At 46.0% G+C, this 14,549-nt stretch overlaps 2 protein-coding genes across 2 annotated transcripts in view; one reads left to right on the forward strand and one right to left on the reverse strand.

Moving 5' to 3' along the window:
- LOC109621728 (uncharacterized) overlaps nt 1–14,549 on the reverse strand; it is a 634,920-nt gene that overhangs the window by 76,056 nt on the left and 544,315 nt on the right. The window lies entirely within an intron of this gene.
- The window catches only part of LOC115257293 (parkin coregulated gene protein), a 62,796-nt gene continuing 54,038 nt past the window's right edge, over nt 5,792–14,549 (forward strand). The window contains exons 1-2 of the mRNA XM_029856754.2: nt 5,792–6,170; nt 6,295–6,376. Of these exons, the coding sequence (XP_029712614.2) occupies nt 5,893–6,170; nt 6,295–6,376 (360 nt within the window). The 5' untranslated portion in view covers nt 5,792–5,892. The remainder of the gene's footprint in view (nt 6,171–6,294; nt 6,377–14,549) is intronic.

Genomic DNA, 14,549 nt, shown 5'->3' on the forward strand with positions numbered 1-14,549 from the left:
TCAGGATTCTGAGGAGAATCCTTTTAGGATTCTGAGGAGAATCCTATCAGGATTCTGAGGAGAATCCTTTCAGGATTCTGAGAAGAATCCTTTCAGGATTCTGAGGAGAATCCTTTCAGGATTCTGAGGAGAATCCTTTCAGGATTCTAAGGAGAATCCTTTCAGGATTCTGAGGAGAATCCTTTCAGGATTCTGAGGAGAATCCTTTCAGGATTCTGAGGAGAATCCTTTCAGGATTCTGAGGAGAATCCTTTCAGGATTCTGAGGAGAATCCTTTCAGGATTCTGAGGAGAATCCTTTCAGGATTCTGAGGAGAATCCTTTCAGGATTCTGAGGAGAATCCTTTCAGGATTCTGAGGAGAATCCTTTCAGGATTCTGAGGAGAATCCTTTCAGGATTCTGAGGAGAATCCTTTCAGGATTCTGAGGAGAATCCTTTCAGGATTCTGAGGAGAATCCTTTCAGGATTCTGAGGAGAATCCTTTCAGGATTCTGAGGAGAATCCTTTCAGGATTCTGAGGAGAATCCTTTCAGGATTCTGAGGAGAATCCTTTCAGGATTCTGAGGAGAATCCTTTCAGGATTCTGAGGAGAATCCTTTCAGGATTCTGAGGAGAATCCTTTCAGGATTCTGAGGAGAATCCTTTCAGGATTCTGAGGAGAATCCTTTCAGGATTCTGAGGAGAATCCTTTCAGGATTCTGAGGAGAATCCTTTCAGGATTCTGAGGAGAATCCTTTCAGGATTCTGAGGAGAATCCTTTCAGGATTCTGAGGAGAATCCTTTAAGGATTCTGAGGAGAATCCTTTCAGGATTCTGAGGAGAATCCTTTCAGGATTCTGAGGAGAATCCTTTCAGGATTCTGAGGAGAATCCTTTCAGGATTCTGAGGAGAATCCTTTCAGGATTCTGAGGAGAATCCTTTCAGGATTCTGGGGAGAATCCTTTCAGGATTCTGAGGAGAATCCTTTCAGGATTCTGAGGAGAATCCTTTCAGGATTCTGAGGAGAATCCTTTCAGGATTCTGAGGAGAATCCTTTCAGGATTCTGAGGAGAATCCTTTCAGGATTCTGAGGAGAATCCTTTCAGGATTCTGAGGAGAATCCTTTCAGGATTCTGAGGAGAATCCTTTCAGGATTCTGAGGAGAATCCTTTCAGGATTCTGAGGAGAATCCTTTCAGGATTCTGAGGAGAATCCTTTCAGGATTCTGAGGAGAATCCTTTCAGGATTCTGAGGAGAATCCTTTCAGGATTCTGAGGAGAATCCTTTCAGGATTCTGAGGAGAATCCTTTCAGGATTCTGAGGAGAATCCTTTCAGGATTCTGAGGAGAATCCTTTCAGGATTCTGAGGAGAATCCTTTCAGGATTCTGAGGAGAATCCTTTCAGGATTCTGAGTAGAATCCTTTCAGGATTCTGAGGAGAATCCTTTCAGGATTCTGAGGAGAATCCTTTCAGGATTCTGAGGAGAATCTTTTCAGGATTCTGAGGAGAATCCTTTCAGGATTCTGAGGAGAATCCTTTCAGGATTCTGAGGAGAATCCTTTCAGGATTCTGAGGAGAATCCTTTCAGGATTCTGAGGAGAATCCTTTCAGGATTCTGAGGAGAATCCTTTCAGGATTCTGAGGAGAATCCTTTCAGGATTCTGAGGAGAATCCTTTCAGGATTCTGAGGAGAATCCTTTCAGGATTCTGAGGAGAATCCTTTCAGGATTCTGAGGAGAATCCTTTCAGGATTCTGAGGAGAATCCTTTCAGGATTCTGAGGAGAATCCTTTCAGGATTCTGAGGAGATTCCTTTCAGGATTCTGAGGAGAATCCTTTCAGGATTCTGAGGAGAATTCTTTCAGGATTCTGAGGAGAATTCTTTCAGGATTCTGAGGAGAATTCTTTCAGGATTCTGAGGAGAATCCTTTCAGGATTCTGAGGAGAATCCTTTCAGGATTCTGAGAAGAATCCTTTCAGGATTCTGAGAAGAATCCTTTCAGGATTCTGAGAAGAATCCTTTCAGGATTCTGAGAAGAATCCTTTCAGGATTATGAGAAGAATTCTTTCAGGATTCTGAGAAGAATCCTTTCAGGATTCTGAGAAGAATCCTTTCAGGATTCTGAGAAGAATCCTTTCAGGATTCTGAGAAGAATCCTTTCAGGATTCTGAGAAGAATCCTTTCAGGATTCTGAGAAGAATCCTTTCAGGATTCTGAGAAGAATCCTTTCAGGATTCTGAGAAGAATCCTTTCAGGATTCTGAGAAGAATCCTTTCAGGATTCTGAGAAGAATCCTTTCAGGATTCTGAGAAGAATCCTTTCAGGATTCTGAGAAGAATCCTTTCAGGATTCTGAGAAGAATCCTTTCAGGATTCTGAGAAGAATCCTTTCAGGGTTCTGAGAAGAATCCTTTTAGGATTCTGAGAAGAATCCTTTCAGGATTCTGAGAAGAATCCTTTCAGGATTCTGAGAAGAATCCTTTCAGGATTCTGAGAAGAATCCTTTCAGGATTCTGAGAAGAATCCTTTCAGGATTCTGAGAAGAATCCTTTCATGATTCTGGGAAGAATCCTTTCAGGATTCTGAGAAGAATCCTTTCAGGATTCTGAGAAGAATCCTTTCAGGATTCTGAGAAGAATACTTTCAGGATTCTGAGAAGAATCCTTTCCGGATTCTGAGAAGAATCCTTTCAGGATTCTGAGAAGAATACTTTCAGGATTCTGAGAAGAATCCTTTCAGGATTCTGAGAAGAATCCTTTCAGGATTCTGAGAAGAATCCTTTCAGGATTCTGAGAAGAATCCTTTCAGGATTCTGAGAAGAATCCTTTCAGGATTCTGAGAAGAATCCTTTCAGGATTCTGAGAAGAATCCTTTCAGGATTCTGAGAAGAATCCTTTCAGGATTCTGAGAAGAATCCTTTCAGGATTCTGAGAAGAATCCTTTCAGGATTCTGAGAAGAATCCTTTCAGGATTCTGAGAAGAATCCTTTCAGGATTCTCAGAAGAATCCTTTCAGGATTCTGAGAAGAATCCTTTCAGGATTCTGAGAAGAATCCTTTCAGGATTCTGAGAAGAATCCTTTCAGGATTCTGAGGTGAATCCTTTTAGGACTCGGAGGAGCACGCTTTCAGGGTTCTGAGGAAAATCCTTTCAGTATTCTTGGAAGAATACTTTCAGGATTCTGGGGAGAATCCTTTCAGGATTCTGGGGAGAATCCTTTCAGGATTCTGGGGAGAATCCTTTCAGGATTCTGGGGAGAATCCTTTCAGGATTCTGAGAAGAATCCTTTCAGGATTCTGAGAAGAATCCTTTCAGGATTCTGAGAAGAATCCTTTCAGGATTCTGAGAAGAATCCTTTCAGGATTCTGAGAAGAATCCTTTCAGGATTCTGAGAAGAATCCTTTCAGGATTCTGAGAAGAATCCTTTCAGGATTCTGAGAAGAATCCTTTCAGGATTCTGAGAAGAATCCTTTCAGGATTCTGAGAAGAATCCTTTCAGGATTCTGAGAAGAATCCTTTCAGGATTCTGAGAAGAATCCTTTCAGGATTCTGAGAAGAATCCTTTCAGGATTCTGAGAAGAATCCTTTCAGGATTCTGAGAAGAATCCTTTCAGGATTCTGAGAAGAATCCTTTCAGGATTCTGAGAAGAATCCTTTCAGGATTCTGAGAAGAATCCTTTCAGGATTCTGAGAAGAATCCTTTCAGGATTCTGAGAAGAATCCTTTCAGGATTCTGAGAAGAATCCTTTCAGGATTCTGAGAAGAATCCTTTCAGGATTCTGAGAAGAATCCTTTCAGGATTCTGAGAAGAATCCTTTCAGGATTCTGAGAAGAATCCTTTCAGGATTCTGAGAAGAATCCTTTCAGGATTCTGAGAAGAATCCTTTCAGGATTTTGAGAAGAATCCTTTCAGGATTCTGAGAAGAATCCTTTCAGGATTCTGAGAAGAATCCTTTCAGGATTCTGAGAAGAATCCTTTCAGGATTCTGAGAAGAATCCTTTCAGGATTCTGAGAAGAATCCTTTCAGGATTCTGAGAAGAATCCTTTCAGGATTCTGAGAAGAATCCTTTTAGGATTCTGGGAAGAATCCTTTCAGGATTCTGAGAAGAATCCTTTCAGGATTCTGGGAAGAATCCTTTCAGGATTCTGAGAAGAATCCTTTCAGGATTCTGAGAAGAATCCTTTCAGGATTCTGAGGTGAATCCTTTTAGGACTCTGAGGAGCACGCTTTCAGGGTTCTGAGGAAAATCCTTTCAGTATTCTTGGGAGAATCCTTTCAGGATTCTTGGAAGAATGCTTTCAGGATTCTTGGAAGAATCCTTTCAGGATTCTGGGGAGAATCCTTCTAGAAAACTATGGAGAATCCTTCCGTATTCTGTTGAGGAACATCTCCGAATTTTGTGGAGGATACCTTCCGGATTCTGTGGAGAAATCTCTCAGGATTTGTGGAGAGTTCTCTCCTCTCCGGATTGTGTGCAGAATCCTCTCCGGATTGTGTGCAGAATCCTCTCCGGATTCTGTGGAGAATCCTTTCCAGATTCTGTGCAGAATCCTCTCCGGATTCTGTGCAGAATCCTCTCCGGATATTGTGCAGAATCCTCCCCGGATTCTGTGCAGAATCCTCTTCGAATTCTGTGCAGTATCCTCTTCGGATTCTGTGCAGAATCCTCTCCGGATTCTGTGCAGAATCCTCTTCGGACTCTGTGCAGAATCCTCTCCGGATTCTGAGCAGAATCCTCTCCGGATTCTGTGCAGAATCCTCTCCGGATTCTGTGGAGAATCCTTTCCAGATTTTGTGCAGAATCCTCTCCGGATTCTGTGCAGAATCCTCTTCGGACTCTGTGCAGAATCCTCTCCCGAGATTCTGTGCAGAATCCTCTCCCGAGATTTTGTGCAGAATCCTCTCCCGAGATTCTGTGCAGAATCCTCTCCCGAGATTCTGTGCAGAATCCTCTCCCGAGATTCTGTGCAGAAACCTCTCCCGAGATTCTGTGCAGAATCCCCTCCCGAGATTCTGAGCAGAATCCTCTCCCGAGATTCTGTGCAGAATCCTCTCCCGAGATTCTGTGCAGAATCCTTTCCCGAGATTCTGTGCAGAATCCTCTCCCGAGATTCTGTGCAGAATCCACTCCCGAGATTTTGTGCAGAATCCTCTCCCGAGATTCTGTGCAGAATCCTCTCCCGAGATTCTGTGCAGAATCCTTTCCCGAGATTCTGTGCAGAAACCTCTCCCGAGGTTCTGTGCAGAATCCTCTCCCTAGATTCTGAGCAGAATCCTCTCCCGAGATTCTGTGCAGAATCCTCTCCCGAGATTCTGTGCAGAATCCTCTCCCGAGATTCTGTGCAGAATCCTCTCCAGATTCTGTGCAGAATCCTCACCGAATTCTGTGCAGAATCCTCTCCGGATTCTGTACAGAATCTGTTCAGTGGAAAGTCCTCTTAGGATTCTGTGCAGAATCCTCTCCGGATTCTGTAGAGAATCCTCTCAGGATTCTGTAGAGAATCCTCTCCGAATTCTGTATATAATCTTCTCCGGATTCTGTGGAGAATCCTCTTCGGATTCTATAGAGAATCCTCCCCGTATTCTGTTGAGAATCCTCTCCTGATTCTGTGTAGAATCCTCTCAGGATTCTTTAGAGAAATCTCTCCGGATTCTGTGGAGGAACCTCTCCGGGTTCTGTGTATCTCATGATTCTGTGGAGAATCCTCTCTGGATTTCGTTAAGCATTCACAACGGATTCTGTGGAGAATCTTCTCCGGATTCTGCGGAGAATCCTCTCAGGTTGCTGTTCTGCAAACTTGGATCATAGTAGGTGACGCATCCACTTCCAGTCGCTGCTGTCAGTTTTCGATTCACAATCATCCAAATTAGAAGTGTTCTCAAATCCCCTTTACTTAAAAAAATAAAATAAAATGTGCCACTGTCCAATCCGTTGCTGCCAGTACCGCCCGGTTCCTCCGTTCAGCTTTCAATCGCTTCAGTGCTGCACCTGTACCTACGGTCCCCCTCGGATCCCGATCTACCGCCGTCAGTTGCCTCCATGTCGATCCCTCTTCCGAAAGTTCTTCCTTCGCGGTGACATCCCCATCTCGCGGTACTTCGGCCCAAAAGCATCCCAGCAGTTCATCAAATGGCACGTCCCTCCGGAAAAGTTGGACTTCCAGCGCTATCTGCCGCTGTTTTTCGACGGGTAAGTTCCAGTCCGAGTTCAAATATGGCGGATGATGACGACGACGACGACGACAATGATTGAGTTGCAATTACACCTTCATCACATCATCGGTTTCTGGGTTTCTCTATTCATTCGATTGCAGGCTGTGCGAAACGACCTTTCCCTATCGGGAGTTTGCCCGCAATGGCATCCGGGACATGATTGCCGTGGCCAAGGAGAAGCAGGTAAGTGCCCTTTCATTTCCCGCCGCGCTGACGTTGACATAACCTCAAAAAGTAGGTCAATAGAGAATCTGAGTGAGAGGAGAGGAGCTGTGATGATGGATTCGGGGGGCAGGGGATGGAATGCACTGACTGTGAGTAAATCATTGCTGGTGCCGGTCGGTACCCGGTCGTCTAGTTATGAGGACGACCGGTAGATTACGGGTCAGTAAATTTACCAATTTGGTCGGACTCAATTTGCTTGATGGGAACCATGCATGATGGATTCCCGGCTTCCTGGAAACGATGAACATTTATTACCTGGCAGCAGAGGTTTTTGTTCGATAGTCAGGTACAGAAGAGTGCACTCTTTCACTCCTTTCAGGATTCTGTGGTGAATCCTCCCAGGATTCTGTGGTGAATCCTCCCAGGATTCTGTGGTGAATCCTCCCAGGATTCTGTGGTGAATCCTCCCAGGATTCTGTGGAGAATCCTCTGAGGATTCTGTGGATAATCCTCTCAGGATTCTGTGGATAATCCTCTCAGGATTCTGTGGAGAATCCTCTCAGGATTCTGTGGAGAATAATTTCAGGATTCTGTGGAGAATCCTCTGAGGATTCTGTGGATAATCCTCTCAGGATTCTGTGGAGAATCCTCTCAGGATTCTGTGGAGAATCCTCTCAGGATTCTGAGGAGAATCCTCTCAGGATTCTGAGGAGAATCCTCTAAGGATTCTCTGGAGAATCCTCTCAGGATACTGTGGAGAATCCTCTCCGGATTCTGTGGAGAATCCTCTCAGGATTCTGTGGAGAATCCTCTCAGGATTCTGTGGAGAATCCTCTCAGGATTCCGAGGAGAATCCTCTCAGGATTCCGAGAAGAATCCTCTCAGGATTCCGAGGAGAATCCTCTCAGGATTCTGAGGAAAATCCTCTGAGGATTCTTTGGAGAATCCTCTCAGAATTCTGTGGAGAATCCTCTCAGGATTCTGTGGAGAATCCTCTCAGGATTCTGTGGAGAATCCTCTCAGGATTCTGTGGAGAATCCTCTCAGGGTTGTGTGGAGAATCCTCTCAGGATTCTGTGGAGAATCCTCTCAGGATTCTGTGGAGAATCCTCTCAGGATTCTGTGGAGAATCCTCTCAGGATTCTGTGGAGAATCCTCTCAGGATTCTGTGGAGAATAATTTCAGGATTCTGTGGAGAATCCTCTGAGGATTCTGTGGATAATCCTCTCAGGATTCTGTGGAGAATCCTCTCAGGATTCTGTGGAGAATCCTCTCAGGATTCTGAGGAGAATCCTCTCAGGATTCTGAGGAGAATCCTCTCAGGATTCTGAGGAGAATCCTCTCAGGATTCTGAGGAGAATCCTCTCAGGATTCTGAGGAGAATCCTCTAAGGATTCTCTGGAGAATCCTCTCAGGATACTGTGGAGAATCCTCTCCGGATTCTGTGGAGAATCCTCTCAGGATTCTGTGGAGAATCCTCTCAGGATTCTGTGGAGAATCCTCTCAGGATTCCGAGGAGAATCCTCTCAGGATTCCGAGAAGAATCCTCTCAGGATTCCGAGGAGAATCCTCTCAGGATTCTGAGGAAAATCCTCTGAGGATTCTTTGGAGAATCCTCTCAGAATTCTGTGGAGAATCCTCTCAGGATTCTGTGGAGAATCCTCTCAGGATTCTGTGGAGAATCCTCTCAGGATTCTGTGGAGAATCCTCTCAGGGTTGTGTGGAGAATCCTCTCAGGATTCTGTGGAGAATCCTCTCAGGATTCTGTGGAGAATCCTCTCAGGATTCTGTGGAGAATCCTCTCAGGATTCTGTGGAGAATCCTCTCAGGATTCTGTGGAGAATCCTCTCAGGATTCTGTGGAGAATCCTCTCAGGATTCTGTGGAGAATCCTCTCAGGATTCTGTGGAGAATCCTCTCAGGATTCTGTGGAGAATCCTCTCAGGATTCTGTGGGGAATCCTCTCAGGATTGTGTGGAGAATCCTCTCAGGATTCTGTGGTGAATCCTCTCAGGATTCTGTGGAGAATACTCTCAGGATTCTGTGGAGAATCCTCTCAGGATTCTGTGGAGAATCCTCTCAGGATTCTGTGGAGAATCCTCTCAGGATTCTGTGGAGAATCCTCTCAGGATTCTGTGGAGAATCCTCTCAGGATTCTGTGGAGAATCCTCTCAGGATTCTGTGGAGAATCCTCTCAGGATTCTGTGGAGAATCCTCTCAGGATTCTGTGGAGAATCCTCTCAGGATTCTGTGGAGAATCCTCTCAGGATTCTGTGGAGAATCCTCTCAGGATTCTGTGGAGAATCCTCTCAGGATTCTGTGGAGAATCCTCTCAGGATTCTGTGGAGAATCCTCTCAGGATTCTGTGGAGAATCCTCTCAGGATTCTGTGGAGAATCCTCTCAGGATTCTGTGGAGAATCCTCTCAGGATTCTGTGGAGAATCCTCTCAGGATTCTGTGGAGAATCCTCTCAGAATTCTGTGGAGAATCCTCTCAGGATTCTGTGGAGAATCCTCTCAGGATTCTGTGGAGAATCCTCTCAGGATTCTGTGGAGAATCCTCTCAGGATTCTGTGGAGAATCCTCTCAGGATTCTGTGGAGAATCCTCTCAGGATTCTGTGGAGAATCCTCTCAGGATTCTGTGGAGAATCCTCTCAGGATTCTGTGGAGAATCCTCTTAGGATTCTGTGGAGAATCCTCTCAGGATTCTGTGGAGAATCCTCTCAGGATTCTGTGGAGAATCCTCTCAGGATTCTGTGGAGAATCCTCTCAGGATTCTGTGGAGAATCCTCTCAGGATTCTGTGGAGAATTCTCTCAGGATTCTGTGGAGAATTCTCTCAGGATTCTGTGGAGAATCCTCTCAGGATTCTGTGGAGAATCCTCTCAGGATTCTGTGGAGAATCCTCTCAGGATTCTGTGGAGAATCCTCTCAGGATCCTGTGGAGAATCCTCTCAGGATTCTGTGGAGAATCCTCTCAGGATTCTGTGGAGAATCCTCTCAGGATTCTGTGGAGAATCCTCTCAGGATTCTGTGGAGAATCCTCTCAGGATTCTGTGGAGAATCCTCTCAGGATTCTGTGGAGAATCCTCTCAGGATTCTGTGGAGAATCCTCTCAGGATTCTGTGGAGAATCCTCTCAGGATTCTGTGGAGAATCCTCTCAGGATTCTGTGGAGAATCCTCTCAGGATTCTGTGGAGAATCCTCTCCAGATTCTGTGAAGAATCCTCTCAGGATTCTGTGGAGAATCCTCTCAGGATTCTGTGGAGAATCCTCTCAGGATTCTGTGGAGAATCCTCTCAGGATTCTGTGGAGAATCCTCTCAGGATTCTGTGGAGAATCCTCTCAGGATTCTGTGGAGAATCCTCTCAGGATTCTGTGGAGAATCCTCTCAGGATTCTGTGGAGAATCCTCTCAGGATTCTGTGGAGAATCCTCTCAGGATTCTGTGGAGAATCCTCTCAGGATTCTGTGGAGAATCCTCTCAGGATTCTGTGGAGAATCCTCTCAGGATTCTGTGGAGAATCCTCTGCGGATTCTGTGGAGAATCCTCTGCGGATTCTGTGGAGAATCCTCTGCGGATTCTGTGGAGAATCCTCTGCGGATTCTGTGGAGAATCCTCTGCGGATTCTGTGGAGAATCCTCTGCGGATTCTGTGGAGAATCCTCTTCGTATTCTGTGGAGAATCCTCTCAGGATTCTGTGGAGAATTTTTTTCGGATTCTGTGGAGAATCCTCTCCAGATTCTGTGGAGAATCCTCTCAGGATTCTGTGGAGAATCCTCTCAGGATTCTGTGGAGAATCCTCTCAGGATTCTGTGGAGAATCCTCTCAGGATTCTGTGGAGAATCCTCTCAGGATTCTGTGGAGAATCCTCTCAGGATTCTGTGGAGAATCCTCTGCGGATTCTCTGGAGAATCCTCTCCGGATTCTGTGGAGAATCCTCTTCGTATTCTGTGGAGAATCCTCTTCGGATTCTGTGGAGAATTTTTTTCGGATTCTGTTGAGAATCCTCTCCAGATTCTGTGGAGAATCCTCTCAGGATTCTGTGGAGAATCCTCTCAGGATTCTGTGGAGAATCCTCTCAGGATTCTGTGGAGAATCCTCTCAGGATTCTGTGGAGAATCCTCTCAGGATTCTGTGGAGAATCCTCTCAGGATTATTTGGAGAATCTTCTCAGGTTTCTGTGTAACGAAAAGTTTCTGGAGCAACCGGGAATCGAACCCATCACTCTCAGCATGGCCGTGTGTTGAAAACCCTCGCGTTTACCGCTTGGGCTACACGTACCCAATCATTCTGGAGTGGTCGTAACAGTTCTGTGTAGGCAGATCAGAGCAGATCCATTTACATTCTAGAATAATTGGAATTCTGGCAGCAGATAAGGACATTGAACTAGATTCGGAAACTCTTCAAAATAATTGAAAAAAAAATCGAAACGTGACCAGAATCGTTCCTCAATAGGAACTAGATATTCTACATCCTCATGATGCACACCAGCTGTGATGATATCCGATATCTGCTGGCTTCCATCTAACCTACATACAAAGTCCTGCGCTGACTGTCGCGCTCGAAAAAATCTAGTTTTTTTTTCCGCGGTGGAATATGTTTTTGAGAGCATTCGTCATCGCTTCAAAACCGCTTCAGTGAGCTTCCGAAAAATGTATGTAGGAATTTGCGCCGCGAATATTTTTCACCTGGTTCACACGGTTCGATTGATGTTGATGATGATGGCACATGTGAGAGAACAAGATTTTGCATTTCGATTTCAGATGTGGGAATCGGAATGCAGATTCCGTTCCGATTAGACACGGCAGGAGAATTTATTGATGGATGAAAGGAAAACAGGCGTAGTTTCCGAGTTTAAATTGGATATTGATGTGAATGTCCAAAACCATTTCAAACAAAGGATAGAACATAAGGACAGAAAATAAATCACCTTAAGAGAAAACATGTGAATCTTGGATCTGCTTTTTTCACGGAACACACTATTCTTCCCAAGCTAATTTCAAGGTCTCGCCGGAGAAACTTCAACCGTTAATGATCTCATTAGGCTCTCGTCTCGCCAAGGACGATCCTCTCCCATCTCACTCCATTATCGTCCGTCCGGTCTCATGCACCAAACTGCAAAATTCCGGCCCCAATCACGTAGCATCTTGTTTCCCTCGCTTCCTATTCCTAGTCGTCATCCGTCCGGCGCAGCGGTCGTAGGCTGCCCCAGTTTTGTTTTTTTGCCTGCATTTTCCGCTGCGTTTAAGTATGGTGGCTCCTCCAGGAGGAAAAGTTTTAATTGCGACACATTTCCTGAATGATCTAGTTTTACTCTGGTAGTTGAACGGGAAAATCTTCGCGAAAAGTTTCGTCTTCCGTTGTCCGTGGTACGGAACACTATACGGCCCGCAGCGGACTTGTCAGAGCAGTAGATTAAGTCGCTGCTGTCGCGAGCGAGAGTCTTGCGGACATCGACAGGAAGATGCAAAAAAAAAATGCCACGAGAGAAGTTTGTCGCTAGTGTGTCAAAACTGGACCCGCAAAGAAAGTGGTGGACGACGAGGGGTAAATTTGCCACGAGTCAGGACAAAGATAACACTGTTCAAACACAGCCGCGATTTACATACAAATTCTTGGTAATGAGATGGAGAGTAAAAAAATGCAAGAAGCAAAGCGAGTATTTGTGCTTCAAGGTGTTTTGGTCTCTTGTGACAACAGTTTGGCATCAATTTAGGGATAGGAAATTCCAATCTGTCACATAACAATTTATGATGGAAACACTGTTTACACTCGGCCATTTGACGCCAACATGCCGGAGGAATCAAAAGGAGAAATGTCAGTAGAATTTTTGTCAACCGCATAGTTCCAATCGAGCAGGAGATCTATCAAAACCAAAATCATACAATCTTTCTGTGGATTCTTTGAAAAATCCTCTCGGATCGCGTCTTGGATTCAGTGGGAAATCCTCTCAGGATGCCGTGGAGAATCCTCTCAGGATTCCGTGAAGAGTCTTGGATTCTGCGAAGAATTCTCTCGGATTCTGCGAAGACTCCTCTGCGGATGCTGTGGAGAATCCTCTCCGGATTCTATGGAGAGTCCTCTACGGATTCTATGGAGAATCCTCTCCGGATTCTGTGGAGAATCCTCTTCGGATTCTGTGGAGAATCCTCTCCGGATTCTGTGGAGAATCCTCTACGGATTCTGTGGAGAATCCTCACCGGATTCTGTGGAGAATCTTCTCCGGATTCTTTGGAGAATCCACTCCGGATTATGTGGAGAATCCTCTCCGGATTCTATGGAGAATCCTCTCCGGATTCTGTGGAGAATCCTCTCCGGATTCTGTGGAGAATCCTTTTCAGATTCATAATTGAATCCTACGAATGCTGTGGAGAATCCTTTCCGGATTCTGTGGAGAACCCTCTCCGGATTCTGTGGAGAATCCTCTCCGGATTCTGTGGAGAATCTTCTCCGGATTCTGTGGAGAATCCTCTCCGGATTCTGTGGAGAATCCTCTCCGGATTCTGTGGAGAATCCTCTCCGGATCCTGTGGAGAATCCTCTCCGGATTCTGTGGAGAATCCTCTCCGGATTCTGTGGAGAATCCTCTCCGGATTCTGTGGAGAATCCTCTCCGGATTCTGTGGAGAATCCTCTCCGGATTCTGTGGAGAATCCTCTCCGGATTCTGTGGAGAATCCTCTCCGGATTCTGTGGAGAATCCTCTCCGGATTCTGTGGAGAATCCTCTCCGGATTCTGTGGAGAATCCTCTCCGGATTCTGTGGAGAATCCTCTCCGGATTCTGTGGAGAATCCTCTCCGGATTCTGTGGAGAATCCTCTCCGGATTCTGTGGAGAATCCTCTCCGGATTCTGTGGAGAATCCTCTCCGGATTCTGTGGAGAATCCTCTCCGGATTCTGTGGAGAATCCTCTCCGGATTCTGTGGAGAATCCTCTCCGGATTCTGTGGAGAATCCTCTCCGGATTCTGTGGAGAATCCTCTCCGGATTCTGTGGAGAATCCTCTCCGGATTCTGTGGAGAATCCTCTCCGGATTCTGTGGAGAATCCTCTCCGGATTCTGTGGAGAATCCTCCCCGGATTCTGTGGAGAATCCTCTCCGGAATCTGTGGAGAATCCTCTCCGGATTCTGTGGAGAATCCTCTCCGGATTCTGTGGAGAATCCTTTCCGGATTCTGTGAAGAATCCTCTCCGGATTCTGTGGAGAATCCTCTCCGGATTCTGTGGAGAATCCTCTCCGGAATCTGTGGAGAATCTTCTCCGGATTCTGTGGAGAATCCTCTCCGGATTCTGTGGAGAATCCTCTCCGGATTCTGTGGAGAATCCTCTCCGGATTCTGTGGAGAATCCTCTCCGGATTCTGTGGAGAATCCTCTCCGGATTCTGTGGAGAATCCTCTCCGGATTCTGTGGAGAATCCTCTCCGGATTCTGTGGAGAATCCTCTCCGGATTCTGTGGAGAATCCTCTCCGGATTCTGTGGAGAATCCTCTCCGGATTCTGTGGAGAATCCTCTCCGGATTCTGTGGAGAATCCTCTCCGGATTCTGTGGAGAATCCTTTCCGGATTCTGTGGAGAATCCTCTCCGGAATCTGTGGAGAATCTTCTCCGGATTCTGTGGAGAATCCTCTCCGGATTCTGTGGAGAATCCTCCCCGGATTCTGTGGAGAATCCTCTCCGGAATCTGTGGAGAATCTTCTCCGGATTCTGTGGAGAATCCTCTCCGGATTCTGTGGAGAATCCTCTCCGGATTCTGTGGAGAATCCTCTCCGGATTCTGTGGAGAATCCTCTCCGGATTCTGTGGAGAATCCTCTCCGGATTCTGTGGAGAATCCTCTCCGGATTCTGTGGAGAATCCTCTCCGGATTCTGTGGAGAATCCTCTCCGGATTCTGTGGAGAATCCTCTCCGGATTCTGTGGAGAATCCTTTCCGGATTCTGTGGAGAATCCTCTCCGGAATCTGTGGAGAATCTTCTCCGGATTCTGTGGAGAATCCTCTCCGGATTCTGTGGAGAATCCTCTCCGGATTCTGTGGAGAATCCTCTCCGGATTCTGTAGAGAATCCTCTCCGGATTCTGTGGAGAATCCTCTCCGGATTCTGTGGAGAATCCTCTCCGGATTCTGTGGAGAATCCTCTCCGGATTCTGTGGAGAATCCTCTCCGGATTCTGTGGAGAATCCTCTCCGGATTCTGTGGAGA

This window comes from Aedes albopictus, chromosome 1 (genome assembly GCF_035046485.1).
Source record: "Aedes albopictus strain Foshan chromosome 1, AalbF5, whole genome shotgun sequence".
NCBI lineage: Eukaryota > Metazoa > Arthropoda > Insecta > Diptera > Culicidae > Aedes > Aedes albopictus.